Genomic DNA, 18,573 nt, shown 5'->3' with positions numbered 1-18,573 from the left:
TATATCGCCTTGCAACATGGCTGCGCCGCACACCTTATAAGCAGGCGCGCAACAACAACATGCAAAGCATAAATATACACATCAGCTGCCTGCACTAGAGTGTAGCTTGACTCGAGGTAGCAGCGCGCTTGAATGGCTAACTTATTGACCAAGCGACACGTCGGCCAACCAACTGCCGGCTGCTGTTCACTGCTGTTCATATGCCGGTGTTTGGTCGGCCATCTGAACAGCAGCACAGCTTTATAAATACAAAGTAGTAGGCACATTGTGACATTGCTGTCGGTTGCTGCCTTCGCTTGTTGCTGCTTTTAATTTTCAAGGTCTCTCCGCATCACTTAAAAGCGAGATTATTCTTCCCTTAAATGATGCGCTGTGACACAGTAAAAGTCACTGTATTATGAAGACACCTTCAAAGTCTGTTTTTTCACTGTTTTCTGCTTGCAACTATGAGCGGCTGTCTGTGTGTCGCTGTGGCTGTTTCTCTGTGGCTGTGTATCTCTTTGTCTTTAAGCCTGTGTGGCTCTGTGTCTTTGCCTCTGTATATCTGTGCCTCTGTATTAGTATATTCTCAAACAATCGCTGATCTGCCAGCCAAGCTGAGTTGACAATGAGTCCTCATAGTGGAGCCCAGCTAGAGCTGCTCGTCAAATGCCACTTGCAAGCTCACATGTCTGTGTGTATATGTTTGCATAGTGGCAAGTAATTATTGTGCAATATATGTGTGTTAATAATTTGCCATGTCCGGCAGCACACCGACCGGCACACACGGTGCCATAAGCCTTGTCCAGCCCTGAAGTGCCTGCACTTATAAACCTCTAAAAATGCCAATATTTTTGCGCAGACGCTTCCCGCCTCGCCTTGGCATGGAAATATTTGCAAGCACCGGCATGCATACATATCAATAAATGTACTCGTATAAAGTAATGGCAGTAAATGTAATGCATTCGCAGCGACAAAAGTAAAATTTAAAATTTATTTGCCACCATTGAATGACACGAACTGCGCCGCTGACGGCGGCAGCCGTTTTTATTATACCTTACCTACTTATTTAACACTTTCGTATTGCCGCCGCTCGACTGGCAGTCCAGTCACTGGCAAATACAACACAACAACAATAACAATATATATTAAGGTCGCTTTATTCACACTTTGCAGGCCATTTTGTGGCATTACAGCGCGTCGGTGACGAAGAGCGCAGCGGAGGCAGGTGAAAAGGCGGCAAGCGAAGTGCTTTTTCTGCTATTTTTGGGAAACGAGATTTTTAATGCGAACAATTAATTTGCTGATGCTGATTTAAAATTTTTTTATATATTTTTTTTTGCACTGTAATTTCGTATTCGCTTATTGTCGCTTAACCGTAAGTACTTTAGATGTGTGTGTGTGTTTGTGGTGTATTTTAATAAAACGTCATACTTGTCAGACGCCTCTCAACAGCGTGTACACATGTCGATCCTTGGCATAACAGAGCGCATATAGACATGCAGACATACATAAATACATATATGCATGCATGCATACATATGTGTATAGATACTAACACGGACACATACACATATACATGCAGCCATACGTACATACTGACATACATATATTATTACATATTTATAGTACTTTAGCTGCCCTTGCGCAAATCACCGCCATACATATGCATATGTGTGTGTGTGTGTATTAATATTGCTGTTTGCATTATGCAGCTTTCCCTATGTATGATTCTTTTCTGCGTGTCTGTATGTCTGTACATATACATGTATCTGGTGCTTAGCCTGTTTTTATTTGTGCGCCAGTTCTCTGCCTGTTGGCCTCCTGCCGGGCTGTCTCCAGTGCATTCGTGATATGAATAAGAACTGACAGCTGTTTCCACCTTTTAAACGCATTTAAATGCATCGGATGGTATTTAAAAAAGAAAAACAACAACAACAAAAATCAAAATAAAATTAACCAAAGCAAAATTAAAATGCGTTTTCGAATGCATTTGCGTAGAATGCGCCAGACGCATATTATTTTTAGCAGAAATAAATATTAAGAAAATTTAAAAAATATGAAAAAAAAATTTTAAATAGAAATAAAAATATTAAAAACTAAAATAATTATAAAATCTACCTAAAAAGATAAAAAATATGAAAAGTTAAAAGAATATCTAACAAATTTGACAAATATGACAAAAAAATAAAATGAAAAAACTACAAAAATACCTAACCACCATACCTAAAATTTATGAAAAATTTAAACAATTAATAAAAAAATATGAAAAAATTAAAAAAAACTATAAAATATACCAAAAAAAATTAAATAAAAAACATAAAAAATTTTAAAATATACATGAACAAATACAAAAAAAACATTGTTTTTAGCAGAAATAAATTTAAAAAAATGTTTAAAAAAATATGTAAAATTAAAAAAAAAAGTTTTTTAAATATGAAAAAATTAAAAAAAATATGACGGCAGTAGTTTCTTGCAGTCGAATCTTCCTTGTGTTTGTTGACGTGCATTTTTTGCTGCACAGAGGTGAATGCGTATCTCCGCTGCAACAAGATTCGCCTGAGCCAATGCTAGGACCTCGGTGCGTACGCACGTCTGAAACACTTGATAAATTTTTGTATGCTGGAATCTAGTACAGATAACCGGATTTCGGATCCCGCCGAAGTCGATCAGCCTCAACACATTTGGGGATGTTTCTTCATGGAGGCTGAGGGTAGCTCTCTTAGGTTCATTTCAAGCGCTCATAGAAGACATCTTTGGTCATGTCGTCCTTCTTTTCCGTCGGGATATTCGATATATTGGAAAACTTCGCTTTAATGCGGATTGTGTCTAGACGTTCGTCCATCAGGGTGATTGCCAGGACTCAGTGACGGAGTATTTCTCCCACCACGAATTCCACACCGAATTTGCGCTCTTTTATATGCCTTTACTTTTACTAGGACATCAACCAGCTGGCAGCAGCACCTTCCCAATTAAAGACAGGATTATAATAAAATATTCAGAAGAAAAAAAAAATCATGCGCACTAATAAGGCAACCAAATTGAATTATATTCAAAAAAAACGTCTTATTTATTCTTTTATTTTGTTTTTCATGTTTTATATTATACTTCATAGTCTTATATACATATATACTTACACATACATATATACTTACACTTTTACGCTTCCTTTTCACCTACAGGTCACCGACACCAATGATAACCCACCGATTTTCGATGAACCTGTTTACTCTTTTGACATACCCGAAAACGCCCCACGTGGCTATCAAGTGGGCATTATCGCCGCCACCGATCCGGATTTGGGCGATAATGCGCTAGTCTCGTATACCGTCATCTCGGATTGGGCCAACGATGTATTTAGTTTGAATCCGCAGACGGGCGTATTCACACTGACAGCCCGTTTGGATTATGAAGAGGTGAGTGATGTGCCAGTTAATAAGTTTTTGAAATGTTGAAAATGAGTTTTTGAGTTTCGAAATACGAGTGCGGTTAACTTTTTGCTATAGTACGAAGGGAGGCATGAAAAACTATCGTTGGCTTTAATTTTTCGCAAGCCGCACGTTTAGTTTGCTTGCTGAATATGCATGTTTAAAGCAGTTTTAAGTTTTTACAATAATATATAAATTGTATAGCAATTACAAGGAGCAGCTGTGGTAGTGTATTAGTTAGAGGGACACATAATCACGAGATATACTTTTGCTTCGATATCTGCTCCTTCCGACTATAAGAAAAGCTTCTAATAGTAGACGCTACTCGGTAGAGAACGGCAAGTCGCCGCGGGTATTTTTCTCGTGAATAGTTTCTTAGAATTTTTTTTTACAAAAAATTCAACGAATACAGGTAATGTTGGCCTAATAAAGTTCTGAATTTCCTTTTGCTTCAAGACTTTGTGCCTAAAAGTACGCAATATTGTGCATATGCTTATGAAACAATATAAGTGTTGGTAAATGTTTTAATTAGTAAAGTTTCATACCTTAAAGCTTACATTAAAGCTTCCTTAAAGCTTATACTAAAGCTTCCCGACGCGCATTCAAAAATCTGTTATTAAAAATGTATATTATAAATATTAAATAAACACAGTTAATCATACATTAGATTGAAAAAGTTCTGTACGAGCTTTTTCTTTAACACTTTGCGCTTAAAAGTAGGCAATAATATGCATAAGCTTGTCGAACTTGTAAATGGCTTAATTAGTGAAGTTTCATACCTGAAAGCGTACACTAAAGTTTCCGAGGCGTTTGAAAACTCTGCTAAAAAGTAGGCAATATTTTGCATGTGGTTGTCAAACCAGCTAAAGTACTTGTGAATGTACTAATAAGTGAAGTTTCGCACCTTAAAGCTTACACTAAGGCTTCCTTAAAGCTTCCCCAGGCGCATTCGAAACTCAATAATTAAATATATATACCATAGAAGTTTTGAAAGGAAAATCTTATGTATTGTATTAAACATAGATTGACAAAGTTCTGTATGAGCTTTTCCCTTTAACACTTTGCGCCGAAAAGTAGGCAATATTTTGCATATAGTTGTCAAACCAGCTAAAGTGTTGATAAATGTACTAATTGGTGAAGTTTCACACCTTAAAGCATTCACTAAAGCTGCCTCGGTTCATTTCAAATGCTGCATTAAAAGTATAGAAACTTTTCTAAAGCAAAATTTTGTGTATTTAATATTTCAATGTAACAAAATGTCAGTATTTTTTGATTAATTATTAAGATGTCTTTTTCAAATTACGGTTTTTCTTTCTATCTAGGTGCAACATTATATACTTGTGGTGCAGGCACAAGATAGTGGACATCCCAGTCTCTCCACCACATTGACTGTGTATTGCAATGTGTTGGATTTGAATGATAATGCGCCCATATTCGATCCAATGAGCTATTCGAATGAGATCTATGAAAATGTATCGATTGGCACACCGATTGTAACGGTTACTGCGACAGATATTGACTCAGGTAAGCAACAAAAGCGTAATATATTTGAAAACAACAAATTTGACAATTGCAACAACTCAGTGGGATAGCTATCTAACATAAGCAACACAGGCGATAAATATTATAATAAATATTATATTAATAGTTGAACTCCGGTGTACAAATTTTGGACAATGAACTCTTAACGGGCATGGTGTTGAGCTTTTCACTTCAACAAAAACCATATAAATGCACCTCTACTATTAATGTAGCTCTTTAGTGCTCCTCAAATTGTTAAGCTCAGCCGCTATTTGCAACTACCCGGAATAATCATGTGTTTGCGCTCGCTTTACGGCACCCACTCGCTGGCTCTGCGCAGTCGCTTGCTTTCTAGTCTTTTATTACACTACACATCGACTTGCCACACTTAGCAACACGAAAAATTACTTTGCAATTGCTGGCACATTAAAAACGTTCTTCACCTATTGACCCACTAAACTTCGGTGCTTTAAATGTTTCCGATTTTCTGAGTTTCCGAGTTGCCATTTATGCTCGTAGTAAAAATAAATATCATTATAGCTTCTAACCGCAAACCGGCATAAGGCGAAACTACCGTGTTAAAAACTGTGCAACACAAAAATAAAATAAACGTAAAAGAACGGCACTAAAACGGCAGCAGCGCAACAAAAAGTGCGCAGAAAAATGAGCATCTCACGATTTATGACTGACACCTTTCCACGGCTTCTGTTTGTGCCTTCGTATGTGTGTGTGTGTGTGTTTGTGTGTCTAAGTCAGTTCGCGCAAGCGTCACAGCATTCATTAGCTTCTCTGCTATTACTGCTTTTCGCCATTTTTATTTATTGTGCCAAATTGCGCTAGGAATGTCCGCGGCGTTGGTGGCAACAGGATTAACAGAACTAATGATTGAAAATGAAACCAAATCAACGGTACAATTTCGGTTGGAATAACAATTTTTAAAGGTGTGGCCGAAAACCGCACACATTTTTATGGGTTTCTGTTATTTTGTGTTAACTGAAAATAGAATTTGAAGCTTTTTTCACCAGCTTAACTTTGGTACAGGGTGTTCCAGTTGGTAAACATTTTTTTTTAAATACATTTGAAATAGATTTGAAATAAAAAACTTTTCAAACAACTTTTTAAACATAAAATCCTTACCAGCTTAGCTTTGGTATAGGGTGTTTCAACCGGTATAATATTTTTTAATAAGATATGAAATAAAAAACGTTTCAAAAAAAATTTGAAACAAAATTTTTACCAGGTTAACTTTGGTACAGGGTGTTCCAATCCAATCTATGTCCAAAGTGGTGTTTCCAATAACAAATTCAATGCAAAATATGACGCTAATGCGTTTGACTTATATTGGACAACCTGTATTTCGAGAAATTTCCTCGAGTGCAGACTTTTCCAGCGCCTTACAGTAAACCAAAATTCCGTAAAACATTATAGGTTTAACTATGGTTTCATAGAGTCAAAGAATAACTATTTTATAACAGTCCCCAACCTTTACCAATGGCTCTCCTACAGCAATACAAGCCAACCGATGTCTTCCTGGCTCTTTCCTCGACATTAGGCTTCAACGACGCCTTCCTGTCTAGAATGAATACTAGGTAACTCTGTCAGCCGGCCGACGACACGCTTTTCTCATTGATGGTAGCTGCGCCTCCGGGATTTTGTACTTCGTAGTGAATGCAACCAATTCGATCTTGTTAGTGTTTATGCAGAGATCTTTTCAGCAGCGCAGCCCAGTTTTTTGCATAAAGTACCCATGAGTTAGCTTATACACGCTATTCAGAAATCTTCCTTCAGCTAAAAAAGCTCCGTTATTCGCTTAAGTAATCACCCAGCAGCCGTTCCTCAAGCTTTTCTAGAATATCATTTGCAACCATGATCCAGAGAAGTGGCGAAATACCTCCCCATTTTTGAGGTGCCCTAATTAAGTTGGAGGATGAAATCCTTAAGATTCGGTTAAATCTCAAATTTATTTAAAACTCTAACAACCGCTATCGAGTAGTGCCCCAACCGCAAACTCCTTCTTCCTAATGGTTCTCTCGAACCAGGAGACAAGAGTGTGCAAGGCTGTGTCCACTGATCTGTCGTAGCTTTGAGGCATTTTGTATCCTTGGAAGGGTCGTCTACCAACCCTTAAATTCAAGTGAATCAATATATCTAACGTTTTCAATAAGAAATAGGATAGACTGATGGATCTAAACTACTTGGTCGGCATATGCGAGCTCTTAACGGCTTTCAAGATGAACGCAACCACCCTTACTTGCCTCCAGAAATATAACCGAATATAGTCGTATAGATGGCTACCAACCCATTACACGAAAGCGTGCCAGCTCGCTGCAGCTGCACTAGTAAAATGCCATCTGGCTCAAAGAACTTGAATTGTTTAAATTACTTGATTGCCCCTGTCAGGTGGTATTCAGGCCGAAAAACAATGTGCTGTCTGTCTCAGGTGCTACGAGAGATATTATCTCGCAAGTTGAGCATCTAGGAGCGCTCTGACTGCTCAGAATCAAGCTGCCGTTCCCATCTTTTAACTACGTTTGTTCAGAAAGCTCGAAAAGGATACACTGCCCGACTCAGATTCTCCGAGAGATATTACCCCAGAGGAAGGATTGCTCAGAAAGTGCGCGTCTAGGAGCATCTCTAAGTGATCAGAATCCAGCTGTCACTCCCATCCTATAAGGAACCGGAAAGAATGTGGTTCCTTACGAGAATGCGTCTAAACTTTCCAGATTCATGACAATTTTCTACCTTTCCGCAAAAAGCTTTCCACGCAGAGCTCTTGGTCGTGCTTATTTCGGACTTGTAGATCTTATTTTCAACCTTAAATTATAACGAAAATCACTTTTCCGATAACGAAATATATAAAAAGGTTATGTACCTAAGCCACAACTTTGTTAATAAAACTTTTTAAGAGCGTATCCCACCAACTCTTCCATGGTAGTTGCATACCGTTTGAAATCGAATCATAATTTATCACAATAAAAAATGGCAAAAATGAGCTGTCAGAAAAAAGTTGGTGCAACAACAATGCGCTGGTGTTGAGTGATTGTTGAAGAGCAGAAAGACAACAGTCAGCGTAGAAAGTATGAAAATCAGCAGTAGTAGAAGGTGTACTTGCAGCCAGACAGCGCCAAAACCAGCATAGCGGGATGGGTTGCGCGTTAAAGGCAGGCTGGCAGTCGGAGGCTGCGATGCCATGACTTTTGATGCCTACAGACACTACAAACACAATGCATATATATACACATACAGTATATATGTATGTATGCCACGGCACATTTATGATTGTTGAGTGGGTGCCAGCAGATTTGCCAACCAAAAGCAGTAAACCACATGGCTGCATGCACCAAAAAGGCAAGCAGACAGAAAAGGAGGCAATAAAAGGAGTCAGTAAGTCAATGCGGCACAGTTATGATTACAAGCTAGATGCAGCACTAGAAATGGCGTTAGATCGAAGGCGCGCGCAAGCAAATAAGAAAACATGATGGTGCTTACACACACACATAAGAGCGCGCGCAGCCGAAGTTAACTTCAATTTAAAAAAGGCGTCATAATTTTCACCAAATTATCAGCTGCTGTACTTACCGCAGAATTCAATTCTTTTGCGCTGGTCTTAGTTGAGGTGAGGAAGTGTGGAAACATGTTGCAAGGTTTTAAGTGAAAATACATAAAAATACCACAAAATATTAGCGGCAGTGCGGCAGCTGTTGTTGCAAGTAGAGCATTTCGAGAAATTACGGTGAAAAGCGCAGGCTGCAGGAGCGAGCGCAGACAAAAGGAAAGTTTGATGATGCCTGCGAATTGCAAATAGTTTATAATTTGAGCGCGCACTACAACAATAACAACAACAACAATTGTTGTTTGCTAGGTTAGGTTACAAAATCGCTATTAGTCAGCGCCTTGCCAGGCGCGCCGCGCATTGCGCGACAGCCAAAATTTTCACCGCTACTGGCGCGCTAAGTCAGCGCTAACCAGCCAGCCGCAAGCGCGTTTGTAATTTTATGTGTGTAGTGGGGCTGCTATTGGCAAACGCGCAATCAACAACAGTAGTCGCGCTGCGGCTGCGCTTACATTTTTTGTATAACTCTTTTGTTGCATTACTTTTTTGCTGTTTTAGTATTTAGATTTTTTTTGCAATATTTTATTATATCAAACTACATTTTTTCATCAACTAACTATTTTTTTCTCCACCATTTTCATTTTTCCAACTCCATCAAGGCGATAACGGGCGCATCGAGTACGCGATTACGTCGGGCGATGATAATAACGACTTTGAAATTGCTGCCAACGGTACGATACGTACGCGCCGTGAACTTGATCGCGAAACGAAAAGTTCATACAATTTAATTGTAACCGCAAGAGATTGCGCTCAAGAATTTCCAACAACAACAAGCACAACAACATATGCATACAACGACGGCGCCTTCATGCAGCAGCAGCCGCATCACCAGCAACAACAGCAGCGACGTCAACGGCAACACCGGCAGCAACAATATGTAGAGCAACAACCGCAACAGCGTCTATCATCAACAGTACAGGTAATTTGCATGCAATAGAATGGTGTATAGAGCAATAATATGCTGCGATGTGCAAGCACTTCCTCAATAACATCCACATAACATGTACGCTTGTGTGTTCATTTGTATGGCTGTCTGAAGTGTAGCAGAAATTTGATTTTTGCAACAAATTTTAGCCCACCGCCCATAGCAGCGCAACTGCGTGCTTGTGTGTGTGCACTCTTAATTGGTGCGCATCGCTCGCGAATTGGCGCGCAGCACATCGTTACTGCCAGGCAGCCAGGCCTTCCGCATGGGCGCCGAGTGCCGCGCGGTCATGCCGGTGGGCTGTTATTTTGCTGATGATCTGTTAAATATGCGCTGCTATGCCAGTTATGGCCGGTGGGAAAATGTTGCATAAGCGCGTGGGTAAATGAGGCGACTTCAGCTGCTTGTATAAAAGCGCTGTGGCAAAGCGCTACAAGAACGAAATCTTAATAGGATTAGCGTTGCATGAAATTATGCCTAAGGCGTTAGAGTTTATTGTAGCGTTAACTGTTAAGATGTTTTAATGCAAACACAGTCGCTTAACTTGTGGATAAACAATAGGTAGCCAGAAAAGTTAATAAAATTAAAATTTTCGCCGAAAAAGTTAGGAAGTAAGTATTATTTCGATATTTCGATTAGAGATTAGAGCCGTCTTCCAACTTTTTATTACGAAGTTTTCTTCGGTCTCCATTTACCTTTTCGTTGACGTTAAAACTCATTCTAGGAGCCACTTGGTTGTGGTCTAAATAGAGTAATAAGACACTGGAAGAAGATGCAGAAGGTACAATGACCATATGGACAATGCGAAGCTCAATTCAAACAATTTTTTTCTCATGAACGTTCCATCTAATATATTCTAGTATCATCTTCAGAACGGCAGCTATCTCGATAAATTTTATTTTTTGGTCTTCCAAAACTATTTTGTGGACTTTTTTGATATTTTAATCAGCAACTGCCTCTTTTTCTCTTTTAAGACGAATGGGTTTATGTTTTTCGGTGCGCATATAGCATGTAAGAAGTTTGCCGTCGCATTTACATAACGATTTCGGTAAACGTTGGCGCAATTCCCGTACCTAACCTTTTGCCGAGAGACGTTTCTCCCTAAAGCAACCTTTGCCGCTTGACTGATGTTTGGCATACGTTTTAATCACTAAAGTTTTCTTCGCTCAGCACCCTTTTGGCTCACTCTGGCGTACTGGCAAGCTGAAGAAATTTCTGCTTAGCATGTCTATCACCGCATAGCTCTAGAATTTAGGCTCTCAAACTTCACTTCTGTTTCCTGACCGGTGTGTTCCGCTTCCTATGTATGCACATAGTGTAGTCCATAATTCTAGCAGAGGCTCCCCTGCTGGTATTGGCGATCCGCTGGATTTAGTTACCCTAACACTGTCAGTGGTCGATAGATTTCTAACGACTTTGCTTTTCTTTTCCTTCCCTAGTGGGAGTAGCCTAGCTACAGCTGAGATAGAGGCTGTATCGAACTCTTTAGTAGGCTGGGTGAGTCCGTCACTCTGTGTCTTGTATTACCCGAGAAAAGTCTGGATAATGGTTCTGATCTCCCTTCACTATCCGACTCCGTCTTCTCCTTAATTTATTTTTGTGAAAAGTTAGTGAAATGGTTCCCACTTAGAGCCGCTGTTCGTCCCCCAAAGTTGTCCCTCAAGAGGTCAAGGCGAGGGTTGACGACCGCCTTTATGAGGCATTGCGTTCAGAGCTGATCAGTGTAAAGTGGTAGTTTTCTCAATTAACATCTAACACTCTGAGGCTGGTATTGTTTTTAACGGGAACAAGGTAGATGCAACATTAGCCCACCAGCCATTTCTGCTGAGTGTCATATCAGCATATTCTGGTTGCAGTATGTCGCAACCACGAGCCAAGGAGTCAACCCGAAATTCAAAAAAAAAAAACCATTTATTCTTAATCGGAGTCCGTGTCGAAGCTAAGTCCAATCCAGTAGTTGCTAAGGCCGTGAAGACCGCAGGTCAGTTGGCGTTATCTAAGATGCACCAACTCTGAGGCGACCTGTAGTACATACATCCCCCTGAAGTTTAGATCTAACAGCAATATACAGTATGTACTAAATTGAATTCATCTTCTTTATTGAAGTAGACACCACTTACGCGGTTATACTCGAGTGCCAATCGTTCTTCCTTTTCTTTGGCCCGAATTGGAGATTCCGAGTGTATCAGGTCCTCCTCTAGCTAGTATTTCCAACGAAGTGGAGGTCTTGTTCTTCCTCTGCTTCTCCCGGCAGGTATTGCGTCGAATATTTTTAGAGCTGGAGTGTTTTAGTCCATACGTGTCCATACGTACGACTTGACATAGCCAGTGCAGCTGCTGTGTTTTGATTCGCCGAACTATGTAAATGTCGTCCTATAACTCATACAGCTCATCGTTCCATCGAATGCGATATTCGCTGTGGTCAATGCACAAAGGACCCTACATCTTTCGCAGAACATTTCGCTCGAAAACTCGTAATGACGACTTATTAAATGTTGTCATCGTCCATGCCTCCGCACCATATAGCAGGACCGTGATGATGAGTGACTTGTAGAATTTGATCTTTGTTACACTGTAGTTTTCAGTAGCCTACTCAGTCCGAAGTAGCAACATATGGCTCAAGTAGCTCACGACTTCCGATCTTAGACCAAGAATCCAAGTATCAAAAAGCACCTATTTGAAGACGAGCTAAGGTAAAAAGTCGAATCATCCCATCCCAGGGTTGTGAGCTAGATTTGAACCCGCTAACTAACTGATGACTGACTTTTCATAAAAAACTGAAATACTCACGATCTACTCCTGAAACTTATTTATCTTTCCGTTCACCAATACGCTCGGCCATCTAGCAACTGTTACTAAGTACTCTGAGACACTTGAGCAACAAATTTCACCAGCGGGATACACTTCCTTTATAAGCATTAACAAACACATCTCCATAAATTGCGCTGCATCTTTGAGTGTACCAAATTAACACACATAATAAATGTATTTTGATAACAAAAGTGCGAATGCTGCTTATCATTAAAAATGCCATCGAACACACACACACACACACGCACACGCATATATACTCAACTTAGTGCTTTTTTCGGCAGCTTTAAGTCCCTTTGCATTGCTTGCACTCGCATTCCCCATCCTTGTTACGCGGCATTGCTTGCATTGCTTTCTTGCCCCGCGCACAGCATGAATTATTCGCATTCGTACAGTTGTACATATTCACAGTTATCAGTTAATTAAAGTCATTCTTTACATTGAGCTGCGTGTGCACGCGCGGCTTCGTTACCGCAACACTCTTCACGAATGTGTAAGCGAAACAGCACGACTTACCTTCACCCATCGCATCGTATATACGAGCATGAGAGGCTGTAACTTTCGCGTTGTTGCTGCTGTTTGTTTTGCTGCCGCTGCTTGGCGTATTGTAACAAATTTCAAGTTTATCTTTTTTATTGCTGTAATTTATTTAAATTTTACAGCTGATACCGTTGCCAACAACAACAACAAGCAATGCGGAAAAATCGGAATAAGAACGCAAGAGAAAAATCACTTTGCACTGCACTCACTTAAAGTGGGCAAAGTGAGTGGTATCAAATATTTATGTACACCACGACGAATATATGTTTAAACTTATACATATCGACATATATGTATGTATTTGCAGAGGGCAAATGTAGATTACGACTGTGTTCGGTGGAAGAAAGGTGAAATATTATTTCGTGTTTGCAATACCTTGCAACATTCGAATGCAGCTATGCTGTTTCGCATCTTATGGCGGGCATCCATTTTCAGGTCACGCCAGCTGTACATTCCCATTTCAGACAGGTCGCTATGCACTTGGTCCTTCCTTTGGATACGTGGGCGCCCTTTCTTCCGTTTACTATTCATGGCTCTCGAGCCAAAAAAAAATTTCGCTGAAACAGCATCTTCCATGTGAACCCTTAACTATATCCAGCCCACCGTAGAGCTCATTCGTAGTTTCATCTTCTTCGACATTCATCGCTCAGGCCGACGGCTCCAGAGATCTTGCGAAGAACAGTTCGCTCGAATGCTTCAAGTCTTTTTCTTTTCGTTATCGTCCAAGATTCTGCACCGTATAAGAGTACGGGAATAATGAGAGATTTATAAAACAAATTTTCTGCTTTTTAATTACCTACCGATACCAAATGAGCTCCTTTTTGGCAATAATTATTCTAGGCTTGATCTCCCTTATTATATTCTAGGTGGAATTTATGCTGGTTCCGAGACATACAAAGACCTTAACTTTTTGAAATTTATAGCTACCAACGATGCCTACGTCATCAATATCATCTATGTACCCCATCAGCAGTGTACTTTTATCGTAAACAGTGCCATTGCGGGACATATGACTACTTCCAGTATTATATTGAAGATGACTGACGAAAAGGAATCATCCTGCCTAAAACTTCGTTTTGTGTCGAATGTCTCCGAGATATCGTTCTCGATTTTAACGAAGCGTATGAGTCTTTCAGGGATACCAAAATTTTCGGCACAAATCTGATGGGGTTCGATCTGATTGTCAAAAGTTTTATTCAAGATTTGAATTGTTGGGAAAATCGGGTCTACTATTTATTTACCATATCAAAAGCCACACTGTTAAGATCCAATCAGTTCATTTAAAGCTTAAGTCTTCCACACAATGTTGTCCCCCTTATATGCAATGTTAAAAAGCCTGAAACCGCGATCATTTGCGCAGACTGCGGGATCTGTTTCCTTATGGACTCATGTTCCAATCATCGGGCAGCCAAATCATGCTTCGCAACTGAACATGCGACTTTTTAGCTCCTCGCCGCCGGCTTTAAACAGCTCAGCCGTTAATCGACTAGCCCCTGGGGCTTCGTTGACCGTCGCAGCACTGTCTTTGCCATCAACAGTTTCGTGTAGTGTTCCTTCCAAATTTCGAGTGTACTCCGGGTGTCTGTTAACAGGTTTCCGTTGCTTTCTTTTTAGAAGCCGGCCCCGGCATGAAACCATTTGTTTGCTGCCTTAACTTTTGATAAAGTTTTCGGGCCGAGCCTCTGCTATGCAGCATTTCAAACTCTTTTTCTTCTTTACTAACGTAGACATCGTTTACGTGATTATAGCCGAGTTAACAACAGCGCGCCAGTCGTTTCTTCTTTTCGCTATTTGCCGCCAATTCGAAATACCAAGTGCAGCCAGCTCCTTCTCTACCTGATATCTCCAAAGAAGTGGAGGCCTTCCTTTTTCTCTGCTTCCACCGGCGGGTACTGCGTCCAATACTTTCAAAGCTAGAGCGTTTTCATGCATCCGGATGACTTGACCTAGGCAGCAAAGCCGCTGTCTCTTGATTCGCTGAACTATATTAATAGTTCCATTGACTGCGATATTTGCCGTTGTCAATGCGCAGTGGACCATAAATCTTCCACAAAACATTTCTCTCGCACACTCATAAGGCCGACTCATCAGATGATGTCGTTGTCCATGCCTCCGCACTATATAGTAGGGCGGAAATGATGAGAGACTTATAGAGTTTGGTCTTTGTTCGTCGAGAGAGGACTTAGCTTCTCAATTGCTTACTCAGTCGAAAGCAGGGTGTAGTTGAGAAGAGTAATCCTGCGTTGGATTTCACGGTTTAAGCTCTTCGCGCGATTTTTCTTACTCTTTTATTATTTTTTGTTAAAAATAAGTGGGTTAACGGTTTTTCTTGTTGTAGTTTCTGCATCTAAAATATCAACAAAAATGTAATAATATATATTCTTCATTGGAACGAACTGATCGGCTGCACTCAAACCTAATTATTTCCTGATATTTTGACAATTGAGAATATTTAGTTGTTGAAGTCAACAGTCATACCAGCCAAAGACAAGCCTAGATTATATTAGGTTTTAATTAAGGTTTTCACTGCAACCAATGGTTTATCTATCCTCCCCTCTATCCTTTATCTCATGTCCTCACAAAAGCCTCTAATGAATTCCAGGAACTAGCTGAGCGCTATTGAGGTTTTATGGTCTCTATCCATATATAAGTAGCCAAGGGCTATTGGGGTGATCTGGATATAAGAATCCAAGGACTTTAAACATTCCTCTACCGATTGCTTGGTCCCTACCTTAGCACTTTATTTGCTGATTTATTACATTATTTTTTTGGCGCCCATACCCAAGTACTTATGAGGCCCCTGAATTATTATTTTCCAAACTATAATAACACAATTCAAAGCTTCAGCTATTAAAATATGATTTTTTTGTATTACCTTGCTTATATTAAATACATCCTCAGCGTTTGCGCAAATGCTTAGGCTCACACAAAATTAATGCTTTCACATATCTGCGCATACATATCGGCATTATTCTTCTCGCCAGTGCTCTGTAGCGGTAAGTAGGCGTTGCGTTGGTTAGCTGCGCGTTGCACCACAGGCTGTCGCCGCGCATTGGCAATCCACACTCACATGGCCAAGTGCAATCAGGCGACAGGCAAAGCGACGTTGCAAGCAAATATACGCGCACATAGCGCATGTGGCAAGTGCATTCTGTTTACTCGGCGCATTACTCAATTCAGTTGTTGTCATTGTTTGTCATATTTGTTGTTGGTGGTGGCATGTGGCCTGCCATCTATTTGGCCATTACGCGTGTATGGTGTTCGCGGAAAATATGCAACAACTTCATTAATAATATGCGAATCTCTCATTAGAAATCTGCGAGCAACTTCATTTATATTGCTACCTTTCAAATGCAACCACAAGCGTGGCAGCAATTTCCAGTCATTTTTTTTGTTGCGCATAAAAAATGGAAAATGCGGCGAAAAGCACACACGTGCGCTAATATGGCTGCATTTAAGTGTGTGTGTTTGTTGGTGTTTACCTTTAACTGCTTTGACCGCTGCTGACACTGACATTGTGCGCTTTCCTCCAACGGCAGTGATATGTGCTTTTTCCATTTGCGCGAATATTTGGATGCGCCATTTTTTACGCCAAGCGCTGCTTAAATTTGATTTTCATGCGTTATGCGTTGTTTTTGTTGTTGTATGCGGTGTGCAAATGCGCACATTGGCGTCGTATGTTGCTCGGCCTTACGCTTTGGGGTTCAGCTATCGCCACTTTATATCTGCGGCAGTTATTCTTAGGCTTCTTTTCGACTTTCCAGCATTGATGCCACACCGCGCGGCGCCGCTACAACACGCTTGCCATTGCACGTATGTGCTTTTTGTTGGCTTTTCGTGCTTATTTTGATTGGCGTACGTTGCAACTATGCATGGGCCACACGTTGCACACACCTTGCCACAACTTTTGTCGCAGCCACTGCCGCTGCTGCGCCGGGTAAAGCAATTTTTAATGAAGCTAATAAATTTTCGTTAATGTCCACAGCGAATAGATTTGCAAATTTAAAGGAATTGCTGCAGCTTAAGGCGCTGTAAGTGCCATCGCAAGCAATGCCAGCAACGGCAATTGCTGTCTGCAACAGCAACAAAATCAGAAACGAGCGAAAAATGGCCGTCGCAGCGCCCGCATGCAACAAAGTGCGCGCGAAATGCGCTACAACAAATTTATTGCGATTACTTTGCAGTTGTTGTTGTTGGCTGCACTCTTTGTTTTTATTGTTGTTGTTGTGTTAGTGGCAGCCGCCATTGCTGCTGTTGATGTTAATAAATCGTTCGCAATTAGAAATTGCATTAAAGCCTAAATGAGTGCGCTGTTGCGTTTCGGCTTTTTTCGTCAACAGCAACGGTGCTTTGTCGTTCGTTCCTTCCTCCTGTCTGCTACCGCGTTTCCTGCTTTGACATGTATGCTTTAGTTTTTGTCGGCGCCTACGTAACTTTTCCTGCGCCATTAACGCCTGCGGTTGCCGATTGCATTGGAGAAAGCTTACAGATTTTTCTTTTGTTTGCCGCGCGTCTGTCCGTCCTATTTGTGCCGTTGCTGTGGCTATTGCCTTTGCCTTGGCTACCGCTTTACCTTTTTACAGTTGCGCAAAGATTTAATTTTATTGCAAACAATTTTATTAAAAATGTTCTCACATTTTCCCCAACAGCAGTCGCTTATCGTAAAGCGTTTATCGGCCCCAATGCAGGCAGCATCTGCTTCAGTGCTGCTGAACCCGTTCGTGACTCGGCTGTTATGATTTTTATTTTACCGCATACGGCTAGAAATCGCAAAAAGGTCCATAACATACATTGCGTTCCTTTTTTTTATTGTTATTGTTGTAATTAAAGTTCTTCATACATTCGGAAAAGTTTGAGGCAGCAAATGGCACTAAAATATCTGCAGAGCAGTGAGTAGCAGAAAGCTCAGTTGAGTGATGCTTCTGAAGTAATAGGAATCCTATCAAACTGGAGAATATATATATATATTAATATTTTCTATAAATGAAAATATGAAAATATTATATATATTTTCTCTATGAGAATGTGTCGCCGTTTAATATTAAACACGAAGAATGCCAAACTGTTTCAAAACATATGTTATTTAAAACTTCAGCCTGATGGAAGCGCTCATTAGTGCCCTGTATTTATTCGAGGTTGAAACGAACCTCAAGCATCTCATATATTGTCTTCTCTTCGAAAGAGCTCTCGTGTCGTTATCTCCCTTTTTGTGGACTCATATTCCAATCATTGAGCAACCAAATCACGCTTAGCAGCTGGAACATGCGTCTTTCGAGCTCCTCGCCGCGGGTTTTAAACAATTCAGCCGGTAATCCATAGGCCCCTGGTTCATAGTTTTTCTTAAACTGCTTTAGAACTATTTTAACGATGTTTTTGTTATTGTAGCGGCGAAAGGTCAGTAGTCCCCGATAAGTTAGGGTTTGCCTCCTTCACCCTGGATCTTAGCGGTAAATGACCTATTGAATAAACACGTCGGACGAGGCTGACGGGGTGATATCCTATGCAGATGATGTTGTTCTCATCGTAAAAGGAAAATTAATGGATACCGTTTACGAGATAGCACCAGGTTAGCTGGTTCTAAGTTATCGGAATTGACCCGGATTTTGTCGGGCACAAGGATGTTTTTATCTTCGGATCTTGGATTAAAACCATCCTACAGATGGCCCCCGATGCAGATGCATTGTTGTTATCAGATTCTCGTAAGCTGGGCACCTTAAGGGTTTCGAAACTCTCTCTCATTTCGTATGCATCCCTGA

The 18,573-nt window shown here is 40.5% G+C and overlaps 1 protein-coding gene across 1 annotated transcript in view; it reads left to right on the top strand.

Moving 5' to 3' along the window:
• Positions 1 to 18,573, top strand: part of LOC120767678 (cadherin-related tumor suppressor) — a 262,952-nt gene that overhangs the window by 203,403 nt on the left and 40,976 nt on the right. Inside the window, exons 4-6 of the mRNA XM_040093853.1 lie at positions 3,162 to 3,395; positions 4,730 to 4,931; positions 9,141 to 9,460. Coding sequence (XP_039949787.1) covers positions 3,162 to 3,395; positions 4,730 to 4,931; positions 9,141 to 9,460 — 756 coding nt within the window. The remainder of the gene's footprint in view (positions 1 to 3,161; positions 3,396 to 4,729; positions 4,932 to 9,140; positions 9,461 to 18,573) is intronic.

Source organism: Bactrocera tryoni, chromosome 2, assembly GCF_016617805.1.
Source record: "Bactrocera tryoni isolate S06 chromosome 2, CSIRO_BtryS06_freeze2, whole genome shotgun sequence".
NCBI lineage: Eukaryota > Metazoa > Arthropoda > Insecta > Diptera > Tephritidae > Bactrocera > Bactrocera tryoni.
This window is presented reverse-complemented; position numbering and strand designations above follow the sequence as displayed.